Consider the following 15,874-nt stretch of genomic DNA (forward strand, 5'->3'; position numbering starts at 1 on the left):
ATGCGACGAAACATAAAGATAAGGACAAGAATGCGAGAAAATACTTTAAAATGGCAAATCGCAAATCGCATATGGCAAATTCAAAGAAAAACAAAATGTAAGATTGAGAACATATAAAACACGACTATGGCACAAATGTGAAGAATAGTAAAGGAAGTTGAAATGAAAATGTAAAGGATCCAAAGACTTACAAGGTAAAGCCGAGAGCGGAGACGCCGAAGCAGTGTTTGCTGGAGTCAGGGGGTGATGGAGCAATGAAAAGAGTGCCAGGTGTAATGAACAGACGGCCGCAAAAAGCTCACAGGAACAGTAATGGCAGACTAAGAGAGGTTTGGTAGAGAGAGAGAAAATTTGAGAAGAGAGAATTGTAATTGCAAAGTGAAAAGACGGAGAGAGAAGGGAGGGAGTTTTGTTAAAAATGTGAAAATGTGGCAAAACGTAATGAAGATGCCTAGGATAATGTGCTTGTCAGGCAGCGTGAGAGGGCCAACGTGATCTAAAGATGCGTGTCAGGTATGAGCCAATAAAAATAAGACACGTGGAAGAAACGGATGAGGTGACTGGGCGTGATAGCTCATGCACAGTTGAAAACTCTTGAAATTCTTGAAATAATGAGGAAATAACCTCGGCTGGAGAAGTGATCTCGGTTGAAATGCTTAAAGAACTTGGTTCTTGGTTCTTGGTTCTTGATTCTTGATAAAAGGGACAACTGAGTCCTGGTTACTTGAAACCGACGAGTCATAATCTCAGTTGGAGTAATGTCTACGTTTTGGGCCGACATGTTGGGTGGACAAACGATGTAGGTCCATCACATCAGGTTGTCGAGGTAATAGAACCTAGGGAGCAGTTGTGGGGAAATATTTTTGCGAATGACGCTACGTGGCCAGGATAACTTTGAGATGTCGGCTAGAGTGCCACGTGGATGAGTCATGTTTTCCGAGGTAATCACAGCATTGCAGAGATGTTCTGCGGTAATACCGGAATCTCGACATATTCAGATAAGGGACGAGAGTCCTAGAACAAAAGAGACTCTCAGTCTGGATAAGGATAAGACTCATAAAGAGTTTATCTCTATCTAGCCGAGAATCCAGGATGAGCATTGCGTTTGAGTCCGACGAAGTGAAGCTTCTAGGGGACTAGGTCACAGCTGGTTATAAAAAGTGAGGCATTCTCATGGGTCAAATGTTAGTTTTGACTTGTAAGTTTAAATACTGTTTTGATATCTGTGAAAAATAAGATTTACTGACTTGATCGTCGAAGTGCCCCCAGGTGGACGAACCACCGCAGTATTCTCATCTTCTTGTTGGCAGGTAGTTTGTTCAATCTATTCTGTCGGTGCTCTCTAACTAAGTTCCCTATTTGGTTGTGTGGTCAAAAATCAACACCCACAAGACCCAAAGTTAGAATATTGAAATCGGTATGACTTCTTTGGTGTAATTTATTATAAGTTAAAATGTTGATAATTATAAAGCAAAAATCAAAAAGATTTATTCCTAACTTTTCAATAATTAATTTTTTTTAAATTTATTTAAATTATTGTTAGACAATAAACTGTGAATAAAAGTTACACTAAACCGTCTAACATATACTGTTAAATTAAAATAAATTATACGTAATTTATTTCATTGGCACCAAACACCCACCTGATGGCCTCTCATTTACATCTATATATCTGCTCAATTTTTTTTTTTTTTTTTTTGGAACTAAAAAAAAAATGTTCTGAAGTGTCATTATGGTATTCGTGGGCCCAGGTTCTAAGATAACCGATTATCAGCCTGATATATGACCTAACCCATAGGAAGGGACGCAGCATCTGTGGGCTCAAGTTTCGAGATAACTAATTGCGGGCTTGATTTGACTTAACCCATAATTACGGGCTTGATTTGACATAACCTATAATAAGACATCATTACCGAAACACCAGTGAAACTCATCAACTACCACCATTAGTAGGGCCCAGGATCGATTAGAATACTGGACGAGATTTCTGAAAAGGGGCCTCGTTTGGCAAGTGATTTTTTTAGTTAAAAAGTCAAAAAGTTACTAAAAAAATAAAAAAGCTAACAACCTATACAAAAAAGTCAAAGATTTATTTTTCTCTCTACTTTTTGCACATCTTTTCGTAAAAAAATTAAAAAATTATTTCAAATATATTAATTTTTTTTACATCACATTTTAACCAAAAAATTAAAAAGTTACTTAAAAAAAACTTTCCCAAACGAGGTCTAAAACATTCAACATTTCACACGCCCCAAGAGTGAAACTTGACTCTACTGTGAAAAGACAATGCTTTAGCATCTGCTATAATTTGAGCAGAACAAAGCTCTCAGCTTTCAGTACCAATCCTAGAAAAACTCCATGCCAAACATCTCTAGCCCTTCAATGCTTCCCATCTTCTTCTTATCAAGAACAACAATCCACCAGAGACTTTTTCTCAGTTTCCAATCAAAACCCATCTCGACTACCCCTGTTCCAACCCATCAGCACATTGCCCATCTCGTACTCGAACAAAAATCTGCAACCCAAGCCCTCCAAACTTTCAAATGGGCTTCCAAGCTCCCCAATTTTGCCCACTCCCAATCAACTTATAGAGCTTTGATTCACAAACTTTGCACTTTCCGTCGATTCGATACTGTCAAGGAGGTGCTCGACGAAATGCCCAGCTCAATTGGGTCACCCCCAGATGAGGACATTTTTGTCACGATTGTGCGTGGCCTTGGACGGGCGCGAATGATTCGAGAAGTCATTAAAGTACTTGATTTGGTCTCTAAATTTGAAAAAAACCCGTCTGTGAAACTCTTTAATTCGATTCTTGATGTTCTTGTAAAGGAAGATATTGATTTAGCTAGAAAATTTTATAGGAAGAAGATGATGGGTTGTGGTGTTGAATGCGATGAGTACACTTTTGGGATCTTGATGAAGGGACTTTGCTTGACTAATAGAATTGATGAGGGTTTCAAGCATCTGGCAGCGATGAAGTCACGTGGTTTGACGCCGAATACTGTTATTTATAATACATTACTTCATGGTCTTTGCAAGAATGGGAAGGTTGGAAGAGCTAGGAGCTTGATGAATGAAATGGCGAAACCCAATGAAGTTACTTTTAATATTCTGATATCCGCGTATTGTCGAGAAGAGAATTTGGTGCAAGCTCTTGTGTTGTTGGAGAAGTGTTTCAGTAATGGGTTTGTCCCTGATATCATCACTGTGACCAAGGTTATTGAAATCCTCTGCAATGAAGGCCGTGTCACTGAGGCCGTTGAAGTTTTAGAAAGAGTAGAGAACAAGGGAGGCACTCTTGATGTTGTAGCGTATAACGCCCTGATCAAGGGCTTCTGTAAGAAAGGGAATGTGAAACTCACACTTCGATATTTGAAGGAGATGGAGAGTAAGGGATGCCTTCCAAATATAGACACATATAATGTATTGATAGGTGGCTTGTGTGAGTCTGGGATGTTGGATTCAGCTCTTGATATGTTTCATGAAATAAAAACGGTCGGAATTAGATGGAACTTTGTCACGTACGATACATTAATCGGTGGGTTGTGTTTTGGAGGAAGAATGGAAGATGGATTTAAGATCATGGAATTGATGGAAGAGAGCAAGGGGGGATCTGGGGGTCATATTAGTCCTTACAACAGCATCATATACGGTCTGTACAAGGAAAATCGTTTGATTGAAGCCCTTGAATTCCTTACTAAGATGGGGAAACTGTTTCCTAGAGCTGCTGATAGGAGCTTGAGGATACTAGGATTCTGTGAGGAGGGCTGCGTTGATGATGCAAAGAGGGTTTATGATCAGATGATCGGGGAAGGGGGTATTCCTAGTGCTCTCGTGTATGCCAGCTTGATTCGTGGGTTCTGCCAACAGGGTTTTGTCAAGGAAGCATTTGAGCTGATGAATGAGATGGTTGGCCGCAGTTATTTTCCTGTTGCATCAACATTTAATGTCTTAATTTGTGGGCTTTGTGGGAATGGCAAAGTTGGGAGTGCATTTAAGCTAATGAAAGACATGGTTGGAAGAGGTTGCTTGCCTGATATTGGAAGCTATAGTCCTCTAGTTGATGCTTCTTGTGAAAAAGGAGATTCCCAAAAGGCTTTGTTACTCTTTCTACAAATGTTGGATGAAGGTATTATTCCTGACTATTTTACATGGAATGCGTTAGTTCTGTGTCTTAGTCAAGAGCAAAAGTGGTTAGAAGGGGAGAGTATGTTCCGTACGTATAACCTATTACAACGGATTCTTGAGACGTGAATTATGGGTTTTCTGACTTTTAGTAGTTAAAATGGCAAGATCATCGCATTTTGTGAGAAAGTCACACAATAGAACATTGATCTTGTTACTTTTTTCTTTGTTCGCATCTGATGAAGAAAGTAGGCCATTCCATTTTGGAGAAAACATGGACCTAATCCAGCCCATCAGTGAAAGGTTGTGCATCTGTAATTGTGAAAAACAGCGGTCAATCCATCTTTGAAGTTGTGTTTTTTGTTAGATATGGTGACACAAGCTGAGGGATGGAAGAGTATTGATCCGCGTCAGATTGCTTTAGTGCGACTCATTCTGGTAGTTGGTTGCTCTGAGCTTTTAAACTGGAAGGGATGACAATGAGAAGAAAATTGTTACTCTTATGAGGCTGGGATGCAGAATTTCTGATTAGGTTGTGGAAATGAGCATTTATTTTTTTAACTATCATCATGTGAAATGAAGAAGAGTTTATTATTATTCTTATTGTTGTTGTGTTCTTTTGATGGAAAGATAGGTAGGTGTTTGCTGCAACTTAAATGAGTTGTTTATGATCTGTTTATTTATTTTGTAATTATAAGTCAGATCATTTGTTGTAATTTTTTTTACAATTTATATGGTGAACATTATTTAAATAATTCTCATATAGAGTTGCTTTTTTCTTTTTCTTATTATTTTTATTTTAGTGAAAACTTATAAATTTTGAGTCCGTTTAGATGGACTTAGAAAGTAAAATTTTGCCTCAGAATTGCAAAAGTTAATTGGAGATGAAGGAAAAAAAAAAAAAGAAAAAGAAAAAGAAAAAGAAAACGAAGGCTAAAATTAGGAAAGGGTGATTTTAGAATAGGGCTCTAAAATTGCTCTTAAATTCACATCATTATGGATAAATTTAGAAGTATGGTTTAAAGATCTTAACCACTTCAACTTACAATAAACTGAAAAAAAAAAAAAACAAATAAACAAACAAATAGGTGGTTCTCATATGTGCCCATAGCTTTTGACTTTGAGTTCATGATTAGTAACCATAAAAAATTAAGGTTTTGTTTGGTTACAGTTTTCAGAAATTATTTTTTGATGAATTTTTGTTATTTTTACTTAACTTTTTTTATATTTTAGTCTTTTTTATTTTTATTTTTATTTATTTTTATACATTTTAGATACATCTAAAATGTAAAAACGTTTAACTAAAATATTAAAATAAATCACAAAAAACAAACGAAAATTCAAATAAAAATTCACACATATTTTTGTTCAAATTTTGTTTGTTTTTACTGATTTTTTAGTCAATTTATTTTATTTTTAAGATGCATCTTAATTATGTGCATCTTAAAAGGGGAAAAAAAAAATTGATTAAAATATATATAAAAAAAATCAATAAAAATAAACAAGAATTCATCTAAAAAGCGTTTTAAAAAATCAAACCAAACAGACATTCTACATGGTAGAGCTCTACAAAAGCTTGAGATTCAAATGTTATTCTATTCTCAAAGTGAAAGAAGCAAAATTAATCATATGGAGCATTAAATTTCACAACGCTTGGCATGTTTCACGAGTTTCCAGTAAAGAAAACTCTCCCATGTTTAGGCGAGCAAGACGGATCAGGTTTGTGGGGTCTTGCTCTCATTATGAATTATATCTGATGCTGAACAAACTGGGAAGGTGATAAAAGCGAATCCGGATCCTCGGCCGCCCTACCCGGCGGCCCTACCCGGCAGCCCCCCAAAACGACGTCGTTTTGGGGGTTTTTGAATTTTTTTTTTTTTTTTTTTTCTTTTCTTCTTCTTCGTTCTGGCCGAAGAGTGAGAGGAAGAAGAGAGAGAGGAAGCGGAGGGAAGGGTCGCCGTCGCAGGTCGGACGATCGTCGCCTTGCCTCGCCCCGCCTCGCCTCCGCCGTCGCGGGTCGTCCAGCGCCTCCGATCGTCGCCTCGCCTCCGCCTCCGGCCCGCCTCCGCCTCCTCCTCCTCCTCCTCCCCCGGTGATTATGGCCCCCCTCCCCTCCCCTCCGGCCCACCGGCGGCTCCCCTCCCCTCCCCCTCTCTCTCTTCTTCCTCTCCCCTCCCCTCCCCTCCCCTCCCCTCGCCTCTGGTTCGGCCAGAACGAGGAAGAAGAAAGAAAAAAAAAAAAAAAATCAAAAAACCCCCAAAACGACGTCGTTTTGGGGGGCTGTTGGGACGACCGCCGAGAACGGCGGCCGAGAATCCGGACTCGATAAAAGCATGATAGGATATGTACTAATTTTTAGTGTATTGAATCTATTTGAATATAAATTAATTACAGAATTAATTACAGAATCCGATACAATTATCACATATGAGGTAGGTCTGTATGAGAGAGTTATGTCTAATTCTATGACTGATTTTTGTATTTTAATTTCTTTTTTTAATTATATATAAATGAGATGGGAGAATTGTATGCAATTATATGGATGGATTGGCAGGTGCAAGTACAAGAATTGTTTTGCTTACACAAAATTGGTTGCTCAAATCTTTGACAAAGATGGTGTTTCAAAAAAAAAAAATAATAATAATTTGACAAAGATATGTGACAACACTCATTTTCATTTTCGTGTACACTTGGTCTCCATCAGATCAGATTTTTTTGATCTTATATGAACTTATTGGGAAGCATATAATTCAATTTTTTTCTCCTCTCATGCTTTGCTTGTTTTGAATGTTCCCCCCCCCCCCCCGGCTAATTATATCATTTGGGGAAAATTGGCCTAAGGTCCCTCCTCTACTTTTAATAGGAGGAGAGGTCCAAAATAATATGTTTTGATGGCTAAGGTCCCTCAAGTTTATTTTAGGTTATAAAGTACCTAAATTACCCTTCTTTTATAACATAAATTTGTTTGAATATTATATTGCTGACTTCACGGTGAGATTTTGGAAACTGAATTCGCAGCGGAGATTTCGTCGGAGATTTCAGTGGAGTTGACGAGAAAGTTTGCTAAGATCCTGTAGGTGTTACAGTGTGTTGATCACGTAGATTTTCAGTGGAGTTGAATTAGGTTTGTTTTCGATGAAGATTCGACATGCATTCTGATTTTTGTTTTGATTTTTTGTTTAGAGAGAGGCTAGCTTGATAGAGTTGATTTTTATTTTTGAAATTAATTTTTGATTCTCCGTTCTTTGATCAATTTCAAAGAATGTTGACAGTGTGTTGAACGCATAGGTTTTTCAGTGGAGTTGAATCAGGTTTGTTTTCGATTTAGATTCCACATGGATTTTGATTTTTGTTTTGAATTTTTGTTTAAAGAGAGACCGGCTTGACAGAGTTGATTTTTATTTTTGGAATTAATTTTTCTTTCTCTGTTTTTTTTATCAATTTCAAAGAATGTTGACAGTGTAGTTGATTTTGATGTTTAGAGTTCATTTTTCGTGCTGTGTTTTTCATCAACATGCTAATCAATGATAAGTTTTGTTCTATGTTTTTTCAAACCAGAGAAATTTCATTTTCTGCACTTTTGTTGGTATAGTTCAGAGAAAATTGTAAGTTTGTTATTATAATCCAACGAAAATCACAGAGAAAATTATAAGTGCATATGGACATATTATTAGAAGTTTCTAATGCAGATAGAATCTGAGAAAGTGAATGTAAGTTCATAAATTTCTCTGGACTTTTATTTGTAGTTCAAAGAAAATTATAAGTTTATTACTCACTTTCAGTTTGTAGTTCAGAGAAAATTATATGTTTGTAGAAAATGAATATAAGTTTTTGTTTTTCTAAGCAAAAATTATTTTTTGTGTTTTTTTCTTTCAGTTTAGATGGAAAATGCAATGTTTTTTGTTATCTTGAAGGTGTATATAAGTTTGTAAATTTCTCTAGATTTTTCTATGAGTGCAATATTGCAAAATGACGCATAAAAAATTGTTAGCTTGTAGTGAGGTGAAAATCACAGAGAAGCCTATAATTTCATAATAGATATTCTGTGTGATTTTTTTTATGATTGTGTTTAATAGTTAGCAGTAAATTTCTCTGTGATTCTGTCTGGATTCATTAAGTTTCTGTGATTTTATTTTTTGTTATCTTGAAGGTGAATACAAGTTTGTAGATATTTTTGGACTTTTATTTGAGTCCAGAGAAAATTATAATTTTTAGAAATTTCTCTGGACTTTTATGTTATTCTTGTGAAGTGTTTGTGTGTTAAACAAATTATTTTTCTTGTTTTTTCTTTCAGTTTCAATGGACAGTGCAGCGTTGTTGCTGTGCAAATATGGGAATGATACTATTGTCATTAATGTTTCATGCGAATTGAATTTTGAGGAATTGGTTGGCATTTTGTGTAAAACATGGAAGAATTTGAAACCCGAGACTATGTGTATTTCATATTCTATTGTGGGCCATCCGAATTGTATGGTGCAAAATAATATTGATTTTCTGAATATGTTGAGGGTTGTTTGCGCACGCGGTGTTGATATAGTTGATGTTTCAGTTACTAGATGTAGTACTTTTGATGAAGAGGATGAAGTGGGGTCTAATTGGGTAGATGTTGTGGATGGTGAGTGTGATAGGCTGGTGGATATTGAAAGGAATTCACTCTCTAAGTTTTGTTCTCACCAAGAAAAGGTGTTATTGCCAACTGGTTGGTGAAATAATATTACGAGTGTTGGACAAAAGTTTGAGGGTGGTGTGGTTGAGTTCCGTACTTTTTTATGCAAGTATGCTATTGAGGTTGGTTTTCAGTTTACGTATGTTAAAAATGACAAGCTGAGGGTTACGGCAGAATGTGCATATAAGGAATCAAGGGGATGTATGTGGCGTGTTTATGCTTCAGTTGAAAAAACAAATGGGTTCTTCTACATAAGGGCTTTGAACAATGAACATACGTGTAGTGTGGCGGTTCGCACGAGTAAACATGCTTGGATGACTTCTAGCTTAGTTTCTGGGCTGATACTTGAAGAGGTAAGTGCAAAACCTTTAACTCGTCTAGTGGATGTTGTCAAATAAATGAAAGACAAGTTTGGGGTCTCAATCAGTTATAATTGTGGTTGGTTGGGTGTTGAAAAAGCAAAATGTAGTACATATGAGGATTCTTGTTTGTCATTTGATCAATTACGGTGGTATTTTGATGAGGCATTGAAGAACAATCCGGGTAGTCATTTTGAGTTAGATTTTGAAGATAACAAGCGTTTCAAAGAGTGTTTGTGGCTTTTCATACATGCATTGCTGGTTTCAAATATTGTCGGTTATTGCTTTTTCTTGATGGAGCATTTTTGAAAGGACGATACAAAGGAGTTATGCTTGCTACAACGGGGAAAGATGGGAATGAAGGTAATTGTAAATATATCTAATTTTATCTAAGTATGTGAATTTTTTATACATGTATGAATTGAGTGAATATGATTTTTCTCTTACACTTTGAATTTTCTCTGGTTTTGGCTACTGTGTGGATTTTTATATGGTTGTGGCCACTGTGAGAATTTTCACTAGATTTTGGCCAGTGTGTGAATTTTCTCTGGATGTTGTCATTGTGTGAATTTTCTCTGTAGTGTTGGTCACTAAGTCAATTTTCTCTGGATGTTGCCAATGTGTGAATTTTCTCTGGAGTTGGGCACTAAGTGAATTTTCTCTGGATGTTGGCAGTGTCAAATTTCTCTGGTTATTTGTTGTTCTAATTTTCTTTGCATGTGTATATCTAATATGCTTGTTCCTATTTGTTTTGTAGGTTTTTTTCTTGTAGCTTTTGCTGTTGTTGATACTGAGAATAAAGACAATTGGTGTTGGTTTTTTGACCATTTATGTGGAGTATTGGGATCAGAAATGGTGATAAGTTTCATATCAGATCGACATTGTGGTATTATGGAGGGAATTGCTAGGTTTTTCCCTAACTACTTTCATGGATTTTGTCTTGAACATCTAAAGAGAAATTTGAGGGATAAGTTGTCATGTGGAAACACAAATTTGGTTAGGGAGACGATTGTGTCCAAGTTGTCAGAATGTGCATATGCTCCAACAAAGACATCATTTCATTTCAAGTTAAATGAATTAAAAAGTGAGGGAGAAGACATTGTGAGTGTTTTCTTGAGAAGTTTACCATATGAAAATTGGAGTGATGCATATTTTGCAGGGAAACGTTGTGGTGAGATGTATTCAAATGTTGCTGAGTCATTCAATTCATGGATACGAGACGCTCGACACTTGCCAATAACAAATTTGGTGGACATGATACGGTTGTAAATCATGAATATGAGGTCTGATAGGAGGCTACTCTCTAGTAAATGGAATAAAGTTCTGTGTCCTCGTATGGATAGTGTATTGGAGAAGTCTTTTTTGGATGGGAGGACATGGAATGTGAGTTTATCATCTGATAATGTCTTTGAAATGCATTGTTTTCCTTCGGTTATGGTTGATCTTGGGTTGAGAACTTGTTCATGTCGAAAATGAGAAATAAATGGGTATCCATGTCAACATGCTGTTGCTGCAATTTTTAGGAGTGGAAAGAATTTGAATTCACTTGTTGAACCATTTTTTTATGCTGATATGTATCGTCAAGCATACTCGTTTTCGATTGGCCCAGTTCTAATTGTTGAAAAACCTGTGTGTAGCATTGAAGATACTATGATTTTACCTCCATTGAGCAAGAGACCAGCTGGGAGGCTAAAGAAGAACATAATTGTTTCTACTAGAGAGTTTAAAAGGGTGATTAAGTGTAGTCGTTATGAGAGTATTGGTCACCATAATAAGAGGACATGCAAGGAACCTTTGTTAAATAGTTGAGGATAATACATTTTATTAATTGAATAATACATTTGATGATTACTTTGTGTATTTTGTTTTGTGCAATGTATTTTTTAGACAGTGTATATAATAATATCAATCAAATTCATCCAGAGAAATTTTTCAATATCAGTTAAAGTGTGCATTGTGTTTGTTGATATATATTATAGGCAGTGGGTTTGTAATACCTGTCAAATTCATCCAGAGAAATTTTCCTATGCTAGAGAAAATTCTCTGTGTATTGTGTTTTGAAGCTTGAAATTCATCCACATAAATTTGACAATGACAGAGAAAAGTATTGTGTGGATTGTGTTTTTTGAATTTGATAATTGTTTTGTACCAACACATTAGAGATTGCATGATCATATAGGCACCTTCTTTGGCACCATGCGAGTTAAATTTCTCTGTGAATTTCTGGTAACTTCATATCAGTCATTTCAAGAAATGTGCACACCAGATAGAGCATACACAAAATTATTGCACTGAGTACAACCAAGAAACAAAATTAAGCTTTTTTGAAATTTCTCTGGACCAGGGAAGAATTTATCTAGAATCACTTCAACTCAAAAATTTTTGTCAAAGCTAGAGAAATTTTCCTCACCAATCCAGAGAAATTCCTCCTCTCCAAATCACTCAACCTAGAGAAATTCACAACTAAAAAATTCCATTTTGTGTCACCATTCGAATCCGTTAATTTTATCCGGAGAAATTTTCCACTATCAGAGAAAACTATCTGGGCATTATGTTTTGAAATTTCAAATTCATCCAGTGAAATTTTTCAGTAGCAGATAAAATTACTGTGCACTTTGTGTTTTGTTGAGTTTGATGATTGTTTTGTAGCAACACAAAGCATTACAAATTACATGATCAAATAGGCATCTCCTTAGGACGATACAAGTTAAATTTCTCTGTGAATTTCTGGTAATATCATACCAGAGAAATTTCTGCAGACAATTTTCTCTGTGTGGATTGTGTTGACAATCACAATAAATATATATATATATATATATATATTTAACCATCAATAAGTATGAAATTTACATTAGTCGAAATAAAAAAAAAATTGAAATTTACATTAGTCAATAAAGGATATATACATATATGTCAAGTATCATCATTTCTTCAATGTATCAACAAAAAAGTGAATGGTTAATACTATATGGATATATACATATATACATATATGTGAGACAATTTTCTCTGTGTGGATATGTACATTATCTTCCTTTCACTAGTTTCACTATTACATTTTTTGTTCTTCTTCTAGAGGTATTTCAATTGGTTCAGTCCATGACCGGCCATCTTCGGTCACAAATCTCTCTATGAGTTCTGCTCTCATCAACCTTATCTCTTGTGTGGACAATTTGGAGCTGATAGGTTCATGCTTGCTATATTGTTTCATTATATAGTAGACAAAGAGGCCACAAGCCAGACTGCATACAAATTATAGGTATGGTTGGTTTTAAGAAACATGCAAATCAGATTATCCTATTTATAGATGTATGAAACTTACGAATCACTTTCTTGTTGTAGAGCATTGTTGACATACTCAAAGTCGTAACTTGTGTTTTGTGAGTTTATCAATTTGAAAGAGGGTTGTGATTGAGCCTCTCTTTCAAGGCAAGCTTTCAAAAAATTCTCCACATAATCTTACTACAAAAAAATAATTTTTAAATAACAGAGAAATTTACAGACAAATCAATGAGATTCTATGAAAATTATCATCATATAAAGATTATGATGGATCAGAGAAATTTGCACTCGTTACCAATTGTTTTGCATCTTTGACATATTTGTCTTCTGCATCATCCCTCCTTGGCCTCAGTGAGTTGTAGAACCTCCATAAATTGTCTTGTTTGTCCAGGACAAGCAAGGTCCAGTGATTTCCATGTGTGGACTTCTCATTACCTCTAGTATTTATTGGAAAATGGAGGAACCTGTAGTTCCTCCACGTTGTTTCAATATGCTTGTCAAATAAGGATACTCGAAAAGCTTGATTTTCTGTCATCTTGATGAAATTCTATGGTCAAAGAAAATAAAAAAATGGTTATGTTATGAGAAAGTTGAAATGACAGGAATTTAAGAAATATACACAGAGAAATTTTAAATGCACTCAACTAGCCAGAGAAAATTAAACTAGTGACACAACTGGTTTCAAGAAGTATCTTAAGAAGAGAAAGTAGTAAGTAAATTCTAGAGAAAATCAAATAAAATAGTAGTAACATACTAAGCTCATTGATGTGAAAAAAAATGAAGTTGGTTGTTGTCTTTCTCTTATTTGGTCAGCCAAAAGGATCTCTCCATAGCCATCAATGACCTGAAAAATATGATTTATAATTGTAATATTGGTTTATAAAGGCTGATGGAACATTGCAGAGAAATTTTGATGAAAGACTTACATTGTTGGCAATTTCTTTTTGCTTTATTAGGTTTCCAATGTCTTCGAAGGTAATGAGATTCAACTCACTTGTCCAAATTAAAGCCCTACAAGATGACAAAGAAGGGATTTAATTGTTGTTAATGCAATATAAGTTTGTAATTTGTTGTTTGTTATCTTCTATTTTGTTTGTTGTATTTACTCAAGTCCAGACGCGTTTGATATGTGCTGCAAGATTTCTTTTACATGATCTTTTATCAATCTTGAAATCGGTAGAGATTGTGGAAAGACCCAAGATTTTCTGATGTTTGTAGGTGGAGGCAAGACCTACGCAGCAGCATCAAGTATTTCTTTGTCCTTCGTGGTTTGCTCAGTTTACTTCGCAGCCTGTTTTGAAGCTCTAGTCACTTTTGCAATTTTGGGATACTGAAATTCTGGATCGTGCTGCTTTTCCTTCATTTCTTTTGCCTTTAATTTTTTTTATCATCGATGTCAGATCTTTTTTGACTGTAGATAGTGAAAATATCAGTAAAAGTGAAATTTCTCTAAAGTAATAGATGATATTTCAATATGTAAATTTATTTGATTCAATATTTTCCAGTTACCATAGACTTTTGTCTTTTGTTTCGGTTGTTCTTTGTGTGCCATTTGTTCTTGTTGGGTTGGTGGTTGTTGTTCCACTTGCATTCCAACTATACACAGTGGAAATCAAACAAGCCCCAAAAATCGAATAAGAAAATAGACAGAGAAAATCAAATGAGCAGTAGAAATCAATAGAAATAAGCGGTAGAAAATAATGTGTTCAGAGAAATATAACTTCTAGAGAAAATTACCAATGACATAGAAAATTATAATAAATAGAAATTTCTCTGAGTTATGTTGTCACAAGGATATAACTTTTTGTGGCTCAAGATTTTCACTGACCTTGTGGTTGAAGTTGTGTTGGTGTTCGGTATGGTTGTGTTGCTAGTTGGACGGATAGTTCCTGAACTTATTCATGCAATTTAGTATTTTCAGTTTCAAGCTCCGAAATTGAATTCCTCAACTGTTGAATTATTTTTGTATCGTCTTCTTTTTGAACCTCCAACATCCTTAGTTTCATTTGGATTGTGTTGTCTCTTTCTTGAAGTTCTGAGTTAAGTGATGTGAAGGTTCTTGTTGCAATATCCTTTTTAGCAAGTAATTCAATCCAATTTCTCTCTTCTTCTTTTTTAGATTGAGAAAGTGCCTTTAGTCTTTGACGTAGATCAGCAATTTGGGCATCCTTTGATTCCTCACATTCTACAGGCTGATGCATTGTTGAGCCGCAAATGCTATCACGTTGTTGGTCCATCGGCTCATTACGTTCTTCTTCGTCACTTTTCTCATTGTTTTCTTCTTGCTGTTCTTCTTCTTCTTCATCTTCTTCTTCACTGTCTTCTTCTTTCTGGTCATTTTGTTCCTTGTCTTCTGCTTCTATTTCTTCACTTTCTTCTCTGGCTTCTCCTTCTCCTTCTCCACTGCTTGCTTGATATTCTTGTCCATTGCTGGCTTCTTATTCTTCTATGTTGCCTTCTACTTCTTCATTGAATTTGACAATTGCTTGATGTTCAGATGAATCATGTAATATCTCCTTGAATTTGACAATTGCCTTTTTTGATTCTTTCTTCGTCTTTTTACCAAGACAGAACTCCTCTGATGGGTTTTTGACTAGCTCCTTGTTATCTATCTGTATTTTATTAGAGAAATGTTACAAAATTCACTAAGAGAAAAAATTCAAATAAGGAAAATAAAATTCATCTAAATGATACTAATGGGAAACAAACTTCAGAGAAAATTATATGGGCCAGAGAAAATTATAGACAAGGAGTTAATTTTATGAGGCAGAGAAAATTATGAAACAAGCAACATAATTTAGAAATCAGAGAAAATCAATCAAGACATATAAGTTAATGTTTGACTATAATTGTGTCAGAGAAATTTGGATTCCAGAGAAAATTCATTAGAAGGGTAGAAATAAACAGTGTTTATCAAAGATGCAAGGCACATAAGTTATGGGCCAGAGAAAATTACACACAAGGAGAAACAATTTTATGGGCTAGGAAAAATTATGAAACAACCAACATAATTCAGATATTAGAGAAAATCAATCAGGGCGTATAAGTTAATGTGTTACAATTGTGGTAAAAGAAAATTGGATTGCATAGAAATTTGGATTGCAGAGAAAATTGATTACAATGGCAGAAATAAACCAGTTGGTACCAAAGAAGAAAACATAAATTGATAGTTCAGAGAAAATTGATCTTAATCAATCAATGCACAAGGAGGGAAACAAAACAGTGGTCAGAGAAATTTTGCAATTTCTCTGAGATTTCAGTAGCGATAGAAATCTAACCTGTCGAGGTGGAAGAGAGTGGACTGGTGTCTTCTGTAGCTGTTTCGTCAAGGTTTTCAGGTTCCACTTGGTACATCCTGGGAAGTCAGTTGTGTTACTGTCTTCCGAGTCAATGATATTTGTATGTTCACATAGCCAATACTGTGATGAAAATTAAAGTAATT

The 15,874-nt window shown here is 35.3% G+C and overlaps 1 protein-coding gene across 1 annotated transcript; it reads left to right on the top strand.

Moving 5' to 3' along the window:
- The first annotated feature begins 2,241 nt into the window (after positions 1-2,241).
- On the top strand, positions 2,242-4,880 carry LOC114261834 (Pentatricopeptide repeat (PPR) superfamily protein). The gene has a single exon (XM_028202150.2). The coding sequence runs from the start codon at positions 2,359-2,361 to the stop codon at positions 4,252-4,254; it is 1,896 nt and encodes a 631-aa protein (XP_028057951.2). The 5' UTR covers positions 2,242-2,358; the 3' UTR covers positions 4,255-4,880.
- The last annotated feature ends 10,994 nt before the right edge of the window (positions 4,881-15,874 follow it).

This window comes from Camellia sinensis, chromosome 1 (genome assembly GCF_055761805.1).
Source record: "Camellia sinensis isolate YWXY chromosome 1, ASM5576180v1, whole genome shotgun sequence".
NCBI classification, from domain to species: Eukaryota; Viridiplantae; Streptophyta; class Magnoliopsida; order Ericales; family Theaceae; genus Camellia; species Camellia sinensis.